This window comes from Octopus bimaculoides, chromosome 14 (genome assembly GCF_046866305.1).
Source record: "Octopus bimaculoides isolate indiv1 chromosome 14, ASM4686630v1, whole genome shotgun sequence".
Taxonomy (NCBI): Eukaryota; Metazoa; Mollusca; class Cephalopoda; order Octopoda; family Octopodidae; genus Octopus; species Octopus bimaculoides.
Window position 1 is genome coordinate 26,666,185 of NC_142941.1, and position 14,568 is coordinate 26,680,752.

Consider the following 14,568-nt stretch of genomic DNA (forward strand, 5'->3'; position numbering starts at 1 on the left):
TAGCCATTAAGGGAGACGCTCAACTAGTTAAGGTCCAGCAATTGACAAGCAACGCTGTGGTATTGCTGTTGTCCATCTTTTATACCAAGACAAAACAATGTACATGATAACACTTCCAATCAGTTAAGATCAGAATCCATTAGAGCCAATGCCAGGTATTATTATTATTATTATTATTATTATTATTATTATTATTATTATTATTATTATTATTATTATTATTATTATTATTATTTTATGTTTGACTTTTGTTTTGCATTTGTACAAGTTGGATCCAAGTCTCACCCAGAGACCTCAAGAGACAACAAGTTAGAAGTTCATGTAGGTGTTATGCCTAGGGTACCATATATTTGGATTTGTACAGTTTTGTTCAAGTGAATGTTTAAGAAACCATAAGAGCACTATCTTTTGAACTTCAGCCATTTTGGGGTTTCCTGGTATCTGAGCTAGGTAGTAATCAGCCCGTTTCGCTGTCATTCCCAGGGCACCCGTGACAATAGGTATTGTTTTCGTCTTCAGATTCCACATTTTGCTAATTTCTATTTCAAGATCTTTATATTTGCTCAGTTTTTGGTAGGTCTTGACAGATACGTTTATATCGATTGGGACAGTCATATCAATGAGGAGGCATGATTTTTGTCTGAAGTCTTTCAGTATGATGTCTGGCCTATTTGCGTCTATCTTTCTGTCAGTTTGAATGGTGAAGTTCCAGAGGAGTGCAATGTGATCATTTTCAAGTACTGGGGGTGGTTTGTGTTCCCACCAGTTTTTGTCCAGGCAAGTCCAGGTTTTTGCATATTACCCAGTGAATATATTGTGCAGCTCTATCATACCTGTTGAGATACTCTGTAGGCGCAAGCAGACTGCACATGGAGACAACATGATCGATGGTCTCATTTTGTTGTTGGCATATACGACATAATGGGGAGCTGCCGTTCTTTAATATGTTGGCCTGGTAATTCTTTGTAGGCAGGCATTGATCTTGAGCTGCTATGATAAACCCCTCTGTTTCTGATTTCAAGCCAGAGGCCATTAGCCATTGGTGGGTAATGGCTTTGTCAATATCTGCATTATTCGCTCTCTTTGGGTATTTGCCATTGAGAGGTTTTCCATGCCATTTTTCAGTCATAATATCTAAGGCAGCAATTTTAGCACGGGTTTTCAAGCGCTTAGCTTTTCTGCAGGTGTTTCTAGTTCGTCTAATTCTTGAATTTGTTGCAATTGCAATTCACTTAGACATTCCTTTGCCTGATTTGTTACTGAGTAAGATGCTTTCTTGCTTTCATGTTTTGAGACAAGTTTTAGCATCCAGTCCGCAGAGTTTTTCAGATAGGTGTCTAGGCCAATTGTGGCTACCTTCATTTTTAATGCCAGCTGTAGAAGTCCTCGGCCTCCCTCTTTTCTTGGCAGATAAAGACGTTCTATATCTGCCTTAGGGTGGTGCATTCTATGCATTGTCAACAGTTTTCGTATTTTTCTGTCATTACATATTTCAGTAATTGACCAGTTAACGATATTGAAACTGTAAGTCACGACTGGTATGGCTAGAGCATTGATCGCTTCGATCCTGTTTCTCGCGTTCAGCTCTGTCTTCAGTATTGCTCTCACCCTGCGATAACATTCTCTTCTGATCCTGAATGCTTGATATTGTCCCCTTCAATTACCCCTAGGTATTTGTAGCTCTCCGCTGGTTCTAACTCTTTTATGACATTTTGCTGGTCAAGGTTCACATTAGATGTTTTTGTCAGTTTTCCTTTGATAAAGGTAGCTTTTGCACATTTATCAAGGCCAAATTGCATCCTGATGTCATCACTAAATTGTTTAACAATCGCTAGTAGGCCTTTGAGTTGTTGGTCATTTTTTGCAAAGAGCTTTAAATCATCCATGTAAATGAGATGATTTATATTTTTATCAAATATTTTATAACCATACTGTGCATCATTGAGCAATTTTGAGAGCGGTATTAGGGCTAGACAGAAGAGGAGTGGTGATAGTGAGTCACCCTGGAAAATGCCACATAAAATTCTTACATCTCCAGCATTTAGAGATTCATTGTCATTGTTCAACGTCAGTGTGGTTCTCCATGATCTCATACTTACAGATAAAAAGTTTCGCAGAGTAGGAGCTATTTTATACAATTCCATTATTATTTTTATTATTATTATTATTATTTTTATAATAATAATAATAATAATAATAATAATAATAATAATAATAATAATAATAATAATAATAATAATTATTATTATTACAGGCGGGGATCTGGCAGAATCGTTAGCATGCCCTTAACAAAATGTTTAGCGGCATTTCATTCGTCTTGATGCTCTGAGTTCAAATTCTCTTTGTCTCTGATAAAATGAGTACCAATCATGTACTGTCGTCGATGTAACTGTCCTCGTTTTCTCTCAAAAACTACTGGTTCTGTACCAAAATTTGAAACCATTATTAAGGTGGTGAACTGGTACAGACAACATTCTCAGCGGTATTTTGCATGCTTTAGGATCTGAGCTCAAATTCTGCCGAGATCGACTTTACCATTCATCTTTTTGGCGTCGTGAAATAAAAACTGAGGTCGATGTAATCGACTTAGCTCCTCTCACAAAATGTCTGGCCTTGTGCCTATAATAATAAAAAAGATTATCATAATGTCCCAGTGAACCCAAACAATATGAAGATTGATCTTCCACCTATCATATTGTTATTCATCTAGTGAATAACAATAGTGTCTGAATTTTAACCCTAGGCAGCTAAGACGAGGTGCGGAATGAGTTTTCAATGACCATATCTGCTCATCGTTGTCGATCAGGAATCTCTGCAGATGTATCAGTACTGAGAAACAAAGGGCTGGAGCGAGTCTAGGAATCGATAAGAACAATCCGAGTAGTCTCTCTGAAAAATGTTCAGGTCAAGGTTTATGAATAATTTCCAAAAGTCCCTAGCCTGGCAAGCTTTAGTGGGCAATGCTTCAGTAGGTATGACTGTGTTGGAACCGTCAGCAGTTGAACCTGTCCGAAATGCGCATAGGGTGTCTCGGTATGTATTCATTACATGTTTGTGCATTGCGGGTTGTGGATTTTTGTGGAACAGCTATTATCACTTGCGGGACGTATCTGGCTATCGAGAAGATCTGCCCCATTGCCTTTCTTTTGCAAGAAAGAGCAGGTAAACTTTCTTTGTTTAGTGGTCATAATGAAAGAATGCGGTTGAAAGATCTGAGGACAGAGCTTTTTATGTCAGGAAAAGTCCTCATCAACTTCTTTAAGTATTACTTGAAGGAAGGCCAGGAAGGTAATGATATAGAGGGAAGTGTTACTCTCCAGAAAATTTTATGAAATGTGGGTGAGCGTGAAGAAAATATTGTGTACCAAAGACAGTTTGGCCAAACGCGGAGGAAAAGGGCATTTGGTCTTTTAAGGTAACGTGGAGTTTACGTGCTTGGTGTCCTGAATCACCCTATATGGTTATTTCCCATTTGGGAATCCTTTCTTGTATTGTTATTGCTATGGTTATCTTTTAATGTAACGTGTCTTGTCAACTTACACTACTACACAGAGTAAATACCACAGTATTTCTTGTTTGTTGCGCTTGTATGTTGCATGTGTACTGTCCTTAATTATTCAGGTATCTGTGAATAAATAATTGATTAAGGCACACTGAGTAGCGATGATTAAAATAAAGCTGTGTACATTTATATTTAGCATGTTTTTATACACTCAAACATGGAAATACCTTCGCTGTAGTAACAGTCTTGGAAGAGACTGTGTGCGTGAGACCATATCAAGCTGGGCTATGGATGACGTCATCAGGCAGTAGGACACTTGTTTCCGTGTGGTTATGCTTCATCATTTACAGACAATGGTGGGACAGAGGAGTGAGAGCAGACAAAAAGAAAAATATTATTATTATTAATGACGCATGACCTAGTGTTGCACCCACGATCACGAGATCAGGGTTTCAATTCTTAGACCAGGTAGTGCGTTGTGGTCTTGAGCAAAACACTTTATCTCATGTTGCTCTGCGATTACTTCGACACGCGTGATACACCGTGCACCTATTCAAACAACGTCGATTTGATGGATTATTATTATTATTATTATTATTATTATTATTATTATTATTGTTATTATTATTATTATTATTGAGTGAGAGAGCTGCGCATTCCATCGAAGTGATACTGGGGTAAAATTATACGAAGTCCAATATACCCATCATGACTACCCGTTTGATAAGGGTACATCAGGCACATGCATCACGACCACATGTGCGCGACATTGTGTTTTTATTTCAAGATAAACAGCGCATAACCTTGCACGTGGAGCCCAATTAGAATTTTTTTCAGGTTGAGTAGCCCATCCCGCTCAAAATGTCCCTGAATAAAGTTTGTTGAAGGAAGATGAACGAAACATCCATGTTTCCAGAGGTGAATTATTCAAACACCAAAGAATGCCTCTCAATACATGGTTCCCTCACTACCTCTGCTCGTGATCAGAGATGCACATATCGTCAGCCACCAAGGGACATGCTTAACTGGTTATGGTCAAACAACTGACAAGCAAATGTGCGGTATTGAGCAGAATATTTACTACAGCCCATCTTTTATATTATTATTATTATTATTATTATTATTATTATTATTATTATTATTATTATTATTATTATTATTATTATTATTATTATTATTATTATTATCGAACGTGGTTGGTGTTCTTTAAACAGTTGCTGATAATTCATACTTTTCCCTCAATGGTAGTAGTAGAAAACAAGAGATAACAAGAAAGTAGCTTGCAGAACAAATGTCAAATGTTTTATACTGAAATGTCCGCCAAAGCAACATGAAACAAATATTAATTAAACGTCAATGTCATGTGTGACCTAAAATGGCCAAGGGTGGTGCGAAGATCAAGGCAATCCCCACTGATTTTATGATACATATACATCTGGAATATTCTTATATTCTTTTGACAGAACGGTAGGAGCTGAGTTCTAGCATCCGAAACTGTGCTCCAATTTACTATATATATATATATATATATATATATATATATATATATATATATATATATATATATATATATATGTATGTATGTATGTGTGTGTGTGTATATATATATATATATATATATATATATATATATATATATATATATATATATATATATATATATATATATATATATATATATATATATATATATATATATATATATATATATGTGTATGTATATATATATATGTGTGTATGTATATATATATGTATGTATGTATGCATGTATTTGTGTGTTAGTGTTTGTTCCCCCACCATCGCTTGACAACCGATATTGGTGCGTTTATGTCCCCGTAACTTATCGGTTCGGCAAAAGAGACATGGAATAATTATTAGGCTTACAAAGAATAAGCCCTTGGGTCGATTTATTCGACTAAAGGTGGTGCTCCAGCATGGCCGCAGTCAAATGACAGAAACAAGTAAAAGAATAAAAGAAATAAAGAATATTATGTGTGAGCGTGTGTGTGTAACTGAATATGCGATTATGAGTTTTACATAACAGTATAGATAGTCCAGTATTTCTCGTTTGAAATATATGTATGCTTCAACACTGACAACTCAAGAGTTCCTTGTTATAGATCATTTTCGTTCCGTTTATACTGTTCAAGTTACCAAAGGCATAAATGTATTCTACTCCTTTTGGTCTTCTATCTGAATGCTTTGTCTGCTGAAGACAAGAGAAAACAATTAATGTAGAAGCACGTGTCAACAACTGTCCACATGTTTCACACAACCAGATTAATTTGTTTCTGAATGGCAGATAAGTTTTGGGGGATTTTTGAATTTTTAGATTATTTACTCTCATCTGGAATTGATACCAACTGTCACCAAGGAATTAGGTTACCCTCCCTGGAAGCGGAAATTTCAATAAATCAAGAATCTGTGTTGTATGTTATTTAATACTTATTCATCTTTGCTGTTCAGATACAAACCACTGACGACTTTGAATTATTTCTCTTAGTTTATTTTTATTCCATGTATGTATGTATGTATGTATGTATGTATGTATGTATGTATGTATGTATGCATGTATGTATGTATGTATGTATGTATGTATGTATTTACACACTTAGGTTACTTTTAGTACTACTGGTAACTTGTCGCACGATCGAGCCATCGGCAACTAAACCACCAACCCTATCAAACCTGCTTAGCAGGGAGGGTGGTTTTCGTTGGACACTCTGCTGGATGAAAAACAACGCCTGTTAAAGACCGCTAGTCTTTTTTTAGACTTCTCTTTAGGAGAAGTAAATTCCGAAATAACAACCACTTTATAAAGAAGTCATAGGTTTTGCTCTTGCTTGTTACTGGACTTCTCGGTTTTATAAGTGAGACTCTCAGTGGTGTTATACAAGGTGCTATTGACTTTAGATTTCAGCACCAGCATTGCTGACAACCATTGTCTTTAACATCTAGGATAAGGTAATTTATCAGTGATGGTCATACTCGTATGTATGTTATCAATCAGTTTCATTTCTGTATTTCTTGTCCATAGAGAAAGAGCCGGACTCTAACATAGATTCAAGGCTCCTTCATTGGAACTTTTATCAACATCATCTAGGTATTTGTGCATATGTGTGTGTGTGTGCAGTATTTGGTGTTAGTGTATGCGCAGATTTGTATGTTTGTTTTATGGATGCGTTTTTATGTCTAGATGCATGCATATGTATTTATGTGCTAAATTTTTGGAAAGTTTTACATATCTTTACAGTTCCATTGATGGCTTGAATCTGTAGTCTTCTAATCAGCCTTTTTCTTTCAGGTTTTGAGAACCCTAATTTTTCCAGGTTTTTGTTGAGGCAGATTGTTACATATCCCAATGCCCCAACAATCACGGGTATGTATGTATGTATGTATGTATGTATGTATGTATGTATGCATGTATGTATGTATGGATGGATGGATCATTATGAAACCGTAATTAAACTTGGATATAGCGTTTCTTTCAAGTAACATCTATTTGTATACGTGTGTGTGTTCGTATATAACTGAAAATTTCTATGTATGCATGCTTGTGTGCATATGTGTAAGCATAAATGCATTGATATATATATATATACATATATATATACATATATATATATATATATATATATATATATATATATATATATATATATATATATATATATATATATATATATATATATATATATATTATATATATATGTATAAGTATATATGTATGTGTATGCATGTATGTATGTGTTGATATATATTTGTGTGTGCATATGCATAAGCATTCACGTATGTATATATGTGTGTATGTGTGTGTATATGTGCGTGCATGTGTGAGTGTGTGTTTGTGTGTGTGTGTGTGTGTGTATGTGCGTGCATGTGTGAGTGTGTGTTTGTGTGTGTGTGTAAAAGTTTACATTAGTCATTCATTTCTTTGCCCACATCAATTTCGTTCATGGATGAAACTTTATTTTCGCTATCATCATCATCTTCAGCATCATTATCACCAACATTCTCATCCTCCTCTTCATCATCAGGTCCATGTACGCCGTCAATGTTATCCTCCTCCTCCTCCTCCTCCTCATCATCATCATCATCACCACCATCATCATCTTCATCATCACTGTATCTTTTCCTATTGGATCTCTCAAGGTATGCTGAATGTTCGTTTTGTTTCGTATTCCTCTCAGACGGTGGTGTCTCCTAGTGTTAGAATGCAAAAATAATATATAATTACAAATATATGCATTTATAGGACATGCATACATACGTACATACATATAGGTACACACACCCTCATACACACACGTCACAGAACCTACCAAAACTTGAAATCGTTATCTAAGCGTTATCCGAGTCTAATAAGATAATCTGTGAATTAAATCAGCCGATATTAATATAGGTAATCACCATATCTGCCTCTTTTGCCGAAACGTTAAGTTACGGGGACGTAAACAAACTAGCAGCACTTGACAAGTGGTGTGTGTTGGACCAACACAAAGAGAAACATGCATAGATCTAAATACATATATACGACGGGCTTCTTACAGTTTTTGTCTATCAGATCTACAAGGATTTCGTCAGTTCCAGTTTATATTAGAAGATACTTGCCCAAGGTGCCACGCAGTGGAAGTGAACCCGAAACCATGTGATGCAGAGGTAAACTTCTTACAACACAGCGACGCTCAGTGAGTCAGGATGTTCGCCACGACTACTAAGCCCAGCCGGAGCACGTAACGATGACAACAGGCAAAAGGAGGAAGAAATAACACGGAGACCATACGTTGCGTAGTGGAACTAACTTTTTTCTTAGCAAAACAATACATCATCAATACAAAACATCATTGCATACAATAACATGTAACAATAGCGCATGCAAGCATTTAACATAATCAAAGTTTCAGAACATTGCATAATCAAAAGTTTACTATCAGAGTTCGTATATCAAGTCAACTAAAAGTTCTTTTACTTCTTTGTTTTCTTTTCTTTGAACAACATGTCACAACAAAGTTCTTTTCTTTTCTTTTCCACTAGTTAACATCACAGTTAACAGAATCTCTTTTTCTTTTAAAACATGTAACAACAAAGTTCTCTCTTTAAAGAATATTTAAACAAACCTTCACCGCAAGAATTTCCTTTCCTTCAAAGCTCCCACTACAATCCACAAGAAGTGACGAACTACAATCTTTTAGCCTGCCACAACAGTTCCATCTCTCTGTCCATCTCTCTCTTAGACTCTATCCATTTCTGCTGACTGGTACCTTCTGATCATAGTCTCTCTCTTTCAGCCTCTGTCTGTCAGTCTCTCTGTTCATCTTGCTCCTCTACTGGCCGCTGGCCTTCACATCAACTGCCGTACATCTTCATCCATTGATTTTCCGCTAACTGCTTGTCCGCCAACTGCTTGATACCAACTCCGTACGCCAACTGCTCTCGTATTTATGAGAGATACCGTATCCAGCAGTCCTACGTTACCCTCCTCCAGAGCTGGGTCAGTTTAGTACAATTCCTAACTTGTTTTTCTGAACTTTTGGTGACCGGAAAGGGTCAGCGATCATTCTTACGCTAAAAATAACTGTGCTTGTTCACAGGACAAAGGAAATACCATTATCCTCAACAACCAGAATACGGTTTCAAACCCAGTTCGGGGAATAAGGACCTAACGTTATTTTGTTTGTTTATCGGAGTCCGTATCACTATGTATGTATGTGTGGGATCTTGTTCAAAACGGGGGCACCAGTATTTTCTTAACGAAACACTTTGAAACTTGGGACACTGGTAGAATGTGTCATATAAAACATCTTTTTCTCTTAGTCTTCTTAACAAAAAAAAAACGTACATCGCAAGTTATTTCATGTTAAAGTTGTCGTATTTCTGTAATTTCAACCAATGACTGATGTCCATTCAGCCGAATACATTAAGTGCTGACTACGTAAACAAACGATTTTCAAACGATTCTGGCGGTGATAAAATTGTAATTTCCTTGTCAAAATATGGCTGAAGCATATTGGCAGTAGCTAATAAACCTTTCTATTATAGGCACAAGGCCTGGTTTTTGAGGGAAGGAGCAAGTCAATTAGGGTTAGGGTTAGGGTTAGGGAAAACGAACACATGTGTGTTGCCTCTCTGCAAAATGTCAGAAGTAATGGAGATTAAATACGCTTTACACCGCTTAAAACTGCCAATGGAGTAAGTGTAAACAGCTGAATACTTGTCAGTGATTGGTTGAAATTATCGAAATAAGACAATTTTTTACATGAAATAAATTCGAATACAAAAATTTTTTTCTGTTCTATAACACAAAATAGATAAGTATACGAAGTTTGAAAGTCTTTCAGTACCAAAAACATTACATAAAATATAAATGAAAACTGGTGCCCCCGTTTTGAACAAGATCCTATGCGTGTGTTTGTGTGTGTGTTTGTGTGTGTGTTTGTGTGTGTGTGTGTGTATATGCATGCATGCATGCATGCATGTATGTATGTATGTATGCATGTATGTATAGGGGTTGGACAAAATAGAAACAACTTAAAATTTCAAACAAATTTATTTTAATATGGGGTAGAATTGCCTTTGACAGTAATTACAGCTTGAATTCTATGTGGTCTGGACGCGTATAAAGTGTGAATTGTTTCCAAAGGAATTTTTGTTCATTCTTCAGCTAAAACAATCTCCAGATCTTGCAGTGATGATGGCGGAGGATATCGACTCCTTACTTGTTTTTCTAAAATGCACCATAAATGTTCAATAATATTGAGATCTGGGGACTGTGGTGGCCAGATAAGCTGTTCAACTTCACTAGAATGTTCATCGTGCATTCAGTAACAACTTTAGCTGTGTGAATTGGTGCATTATCATCCTGAAAGATTGCGCTTCCCTCCGGAAACAGTTCTGCAACCATAGGATGAATATTATCAGATAAAATGCTTAAACAGTCTTGACTATTAATTCTGCCATGAAAGGAAACTATTGGGCCGGCGGATTTCTAAGATATAACCCCCCCCCCCCTACGACCCAGATCATCACAGATCTCCCTCCATGATTAAGAGTTGGAAGAAAGCAGTCTGGGTCAAATGCTTCTTTTGGCTGTCTCCACACGTGGTCGGAAATAAGGTAAAGGATGACTCGTCCAAGAAAACATTCTTCCACTGCTCTAGGGACCAATTCTGTAGGTTTTTACTCCACTCTAAACGCATTGCAGCATTTGCTTTTGAAAGTAGTGGTTTTCTAATTGCAGCTCTGCTGTGAAATCCGGCTTTGTGCAGCTCCCGACGAAGAGTTTTTGTGGAAACTGAGTTCTCGAGGTGGTCATTAAGCTCTTCAGTAGTTTTGGGAGTTGTACTTTTGTGTTCCTTTCTAACAAATCGCCTAAGAGTCCGACGGTCCCTATCTGAAAACTTTGGTTTTCTCCTGGAATTTTGTTTCGACGAGGTTTTTCCCTCTTTCTCAAAGGCTGTCATTACTTTCGAGACAGTACTTCTTGATAGACCAAACATTTCGGCAGTTTTCGTTTCGCTTGCGCCTGCCATACGAGCACCAACAATTTGACCTCTTTGAAAGTTCGATAGATCTGTCATTTTAATAAATTTTAATTACCCTTTTCTGATAATATCTGAAAAGAAATATCAATTTTAGCAAAACATGTTAAGCAGCACTAATAATAAATAAAAAAAAAACATACAAATAAACATGCTTTTGACGGTTTTATAGATATTTAAAATTATGATGCTATGATGCTAGATGTTTCCATTATTTTATCCAACCCCTGTATGTATGTATGCATGTATGTATGTATGTATATATACACATACATACATGTATATATATATATTATATATATATATATATATATATATATATATATATATATATTATATATATATATATATATATATATATATATATATATATATATATATATATATATATATATACACACATACATACATGTATATATTTATATATATATATATATATATATATATATATATATATATATATATATATATACATATATACACATATATATGTGTGTATATATATATATATGTATATATATATATATATATAGCAATGTTAATTCTCTAAATGAAGTATTAACAGTAACTGCACGATAAAGTGTAGTATATTGCCACTTAAGTGTGGCTGACCCCTAGGGGTGGATGTTACTGTTGCTTTTAGCCCCAGGAGGACATCTCCTCCAGCTGGCTTATCGACACACGACTGTGTCCTGTTTGCCAAGGGAGTTATCCCTCTCACCGCGACCAGCAGCACGAACGTTCGTGCTGCTGGCCTGGATCGATTACCGAAAGGTTTTTGATAATATTCCCCACAGACGAAACGTAGAAACGCAAGCCATGAACAAGGTAGCACCAATAATCATAAAATATATAAAACATCCGTGTTAGAAGAGGAATATTCCAGGGAGACAGGCTCTCTCCACTCCTTTTCTGCTTGGCACTGACACCTTTATCTGATATGCTTAACAGAACTGGATGTAGATACTACTGTTACTGCAAAACAATCAGTCACCTCTTATATATGGATGATCTAAAACTGTACGCTACAAATGATAAACAGCTGGAAATATTACTACAGACAGTACATGGATTTACCAAAGAAACATGAAATTTGGCTTAGAAAATTGTACCAAAGCAACCTTGAAAAGAGGAAAACTAGTTATGAGTAGCAACATCACACTAGAAAAAGCAAATGAAATAAGAGAATTATACCAAAGCCAGACATACTTAGGAATCAATGAACTAGACGCGATACAACACAAACAAATGAAAGAGAAGATAAGAAAAGAATACTATAGACGAGTTAAATTAATACTGAAAACAGAACTCAATGCGAAAAACAAGATAATTGGTATCAACATTCTAACCGTCCAAGTCATAAGTCACAGCTAAAATATTCTTAGCTGGACTCTAAATGAACTAATCAAAATAGACAGGAAAAGAAAAAAAATAATGACCGGATATAGGATTCACCACCCAAAATCTGACATAGAAAGGTTATATATATAATGTATCGAAGGTAGTAGAAGCCTTATACAGCTAGAAAATATAGCAAAATAACTACCATAGGCCTACAGAAATACTTACTTCAGAAGCGAGGAAAACTATTTCAAATAGCCACAAAACACGAACAAAAGAAAAAACTGTTTTCAGTCTTTAAAGAAACTGAAATATACAAAAAAGAAGTCATAGTAGCTAACAACTATGAAGAAAAAGAGGAAACAACAAAAGCTGTAAAACAACTGAAATCCAAACTAAAACTGCAACAGCAACGGATCATGTTAAAACGATGGCAAGAAAAGCTCCTCCATGTCAAATACTGGCTTAAATTAAACAGAAAAGAAATAGACAAAGCAAAATCTCAATAATGGCTGAGGAGCTCAGGACTCAAAGCAGAGACTGAAGGATTTTTATTTGCAGCACAAAATCAAAGCCTTCCCACCAGAAATTATCAAAGATATGTAATGAAAACAAATGTAACAAGTTACTGCAGAATATGTGGATATGGAGAGAATAAATAAAGCATATTGTTTCTGGCTGCCCAGTCCTGGCTAAGAAGGAATATATTTACAAACACGACAGAGTTGAGACCTATATATACTGGAAGCTATGCCAACACTATGGAATAACAATAGGAAAAAGTTGGTATAGGTATACGCCAGAAAAGGTTACAGAAAATGAGAAAGCAACCATAATCTGGGATATGCCAATACACACAGATAGAGAAATTGATCACCAAGAGAAAAATGCTTTCTAATCGATGTATCGATACCCACAGATGACAATGTTTCTCTAAAAGAAACGGAGAAACTTTCAAAATACAAAGACCTGGAAATAGAGGTAACTCGAATGTGGAATCTAAAAACAGAAACAATTCCTATCATAGGCGAATTAGGTATGATAAAAAATATTTAGACAAATACACAACAAAAACAGAAGGATTAACAAGTATATATAACATACAGAAAATAGCACTGCTAGGCACCGCACACATCCTACGTAAAACACTTTCAATACAGTAAAAATAAGAGCATCACAACAAACCACAGCACATACCCAAGGCACACAGAGCTGCGCTCGTAGTGCAGTGAAAGCACGTGATAAGAATAAAACTACTGAATAATAACAACAACAACAATAATAAAATTAAGTAATTATAAGGACCTGGAAACTGAAATACAAAAGATGTGGCATCTTAAAGCGAGAACTGTTCCTGTTATTGTGAGTGTCCTAGGTATGATAAGAAAGGGATGTCAAAAACATCTAGATAATATCCCAGGAGAACTACATCTTAGAGAAATCCAGAAGATTGTACCGCCCACATCCTTAGAAAAAACCTATCAATTTACATGTATGTATTGTATGACATGAAGATATTTCGCTACTGACCCTGCCACTTCCCCTCCTCAAGCTTTCAGTCATACTGTAACATCTCTTATCCTTCACTCGCCCTTGGACGCTAGGTATGTCTCGGCGAATGATTAAAAGTAAATAATAATAATAATAATAATAATAATAATAATAATAATAATAATAATAATAATAATAATAATAATAATAATAATTTCTTTATTAGCCACAAGGGTTTATATTAAGAATTATATTAAGAAAACCATTATGGACAGTACAGGACAAAACAAAGTTTAATAATACAAACAAAATAAGCTGTTCACATCTATGCGAAAACATTCTACAGAGAAATAGGGAAGGAGAAAATAACCGTTGAAGACCCCCTCTCCCATGGAAGAAGGTGAAATATTTTGGAAAAATATCTGGAGTAATGAAAAGATTTACATGAAAATGCAGACTGGATTAGACGCACAGAAGGATCCTACAAAAACTTACCAGAACAAGCATGGGAAGACATCACAATTGCAGACCTAAGGATGACACTCATCTAAGGATGACACCTGGTAATGATAGGGTACCAAATTTATGGCTCGCATCGCTCCCGTGCGCACACGAAAAGTTAGTCCAGTTATTCAATGAAATTATGACAGATCCTACGAAAACTTACTTGCCTACTTCCGAAGAATAATGAAACCA

The 14,568-nt window shown here is 35.7% G+C and overlaps 1 protein-coding gene across 1 annotated transcript in view; it reads right to left on the reverse strand.

Annotated features, from left to right (window-relative positions):
- Positions 1-7,209: 7,209 nt before the first annotated feature.
- The window catches only part of LOC128249343 (hematopoietically-expressed homeobox protein HHEX homolog), a 146,085-nt gene continuing 138,726 nt past the window's right edge, over positions 7,210-14,568 (reverse strand). The window contains exon 4 of the mRNA XM_089362574.1: positions 7,210-7,705. Coding sequence (XP_089218700.1) covers positions 7,421-7,705 — 285 coding nt within the window. The 3' untranslated portion in view covers positions 7,210-7,420. The remainder of the gene's footprint in view (positions 7,706-14,568) is intronic.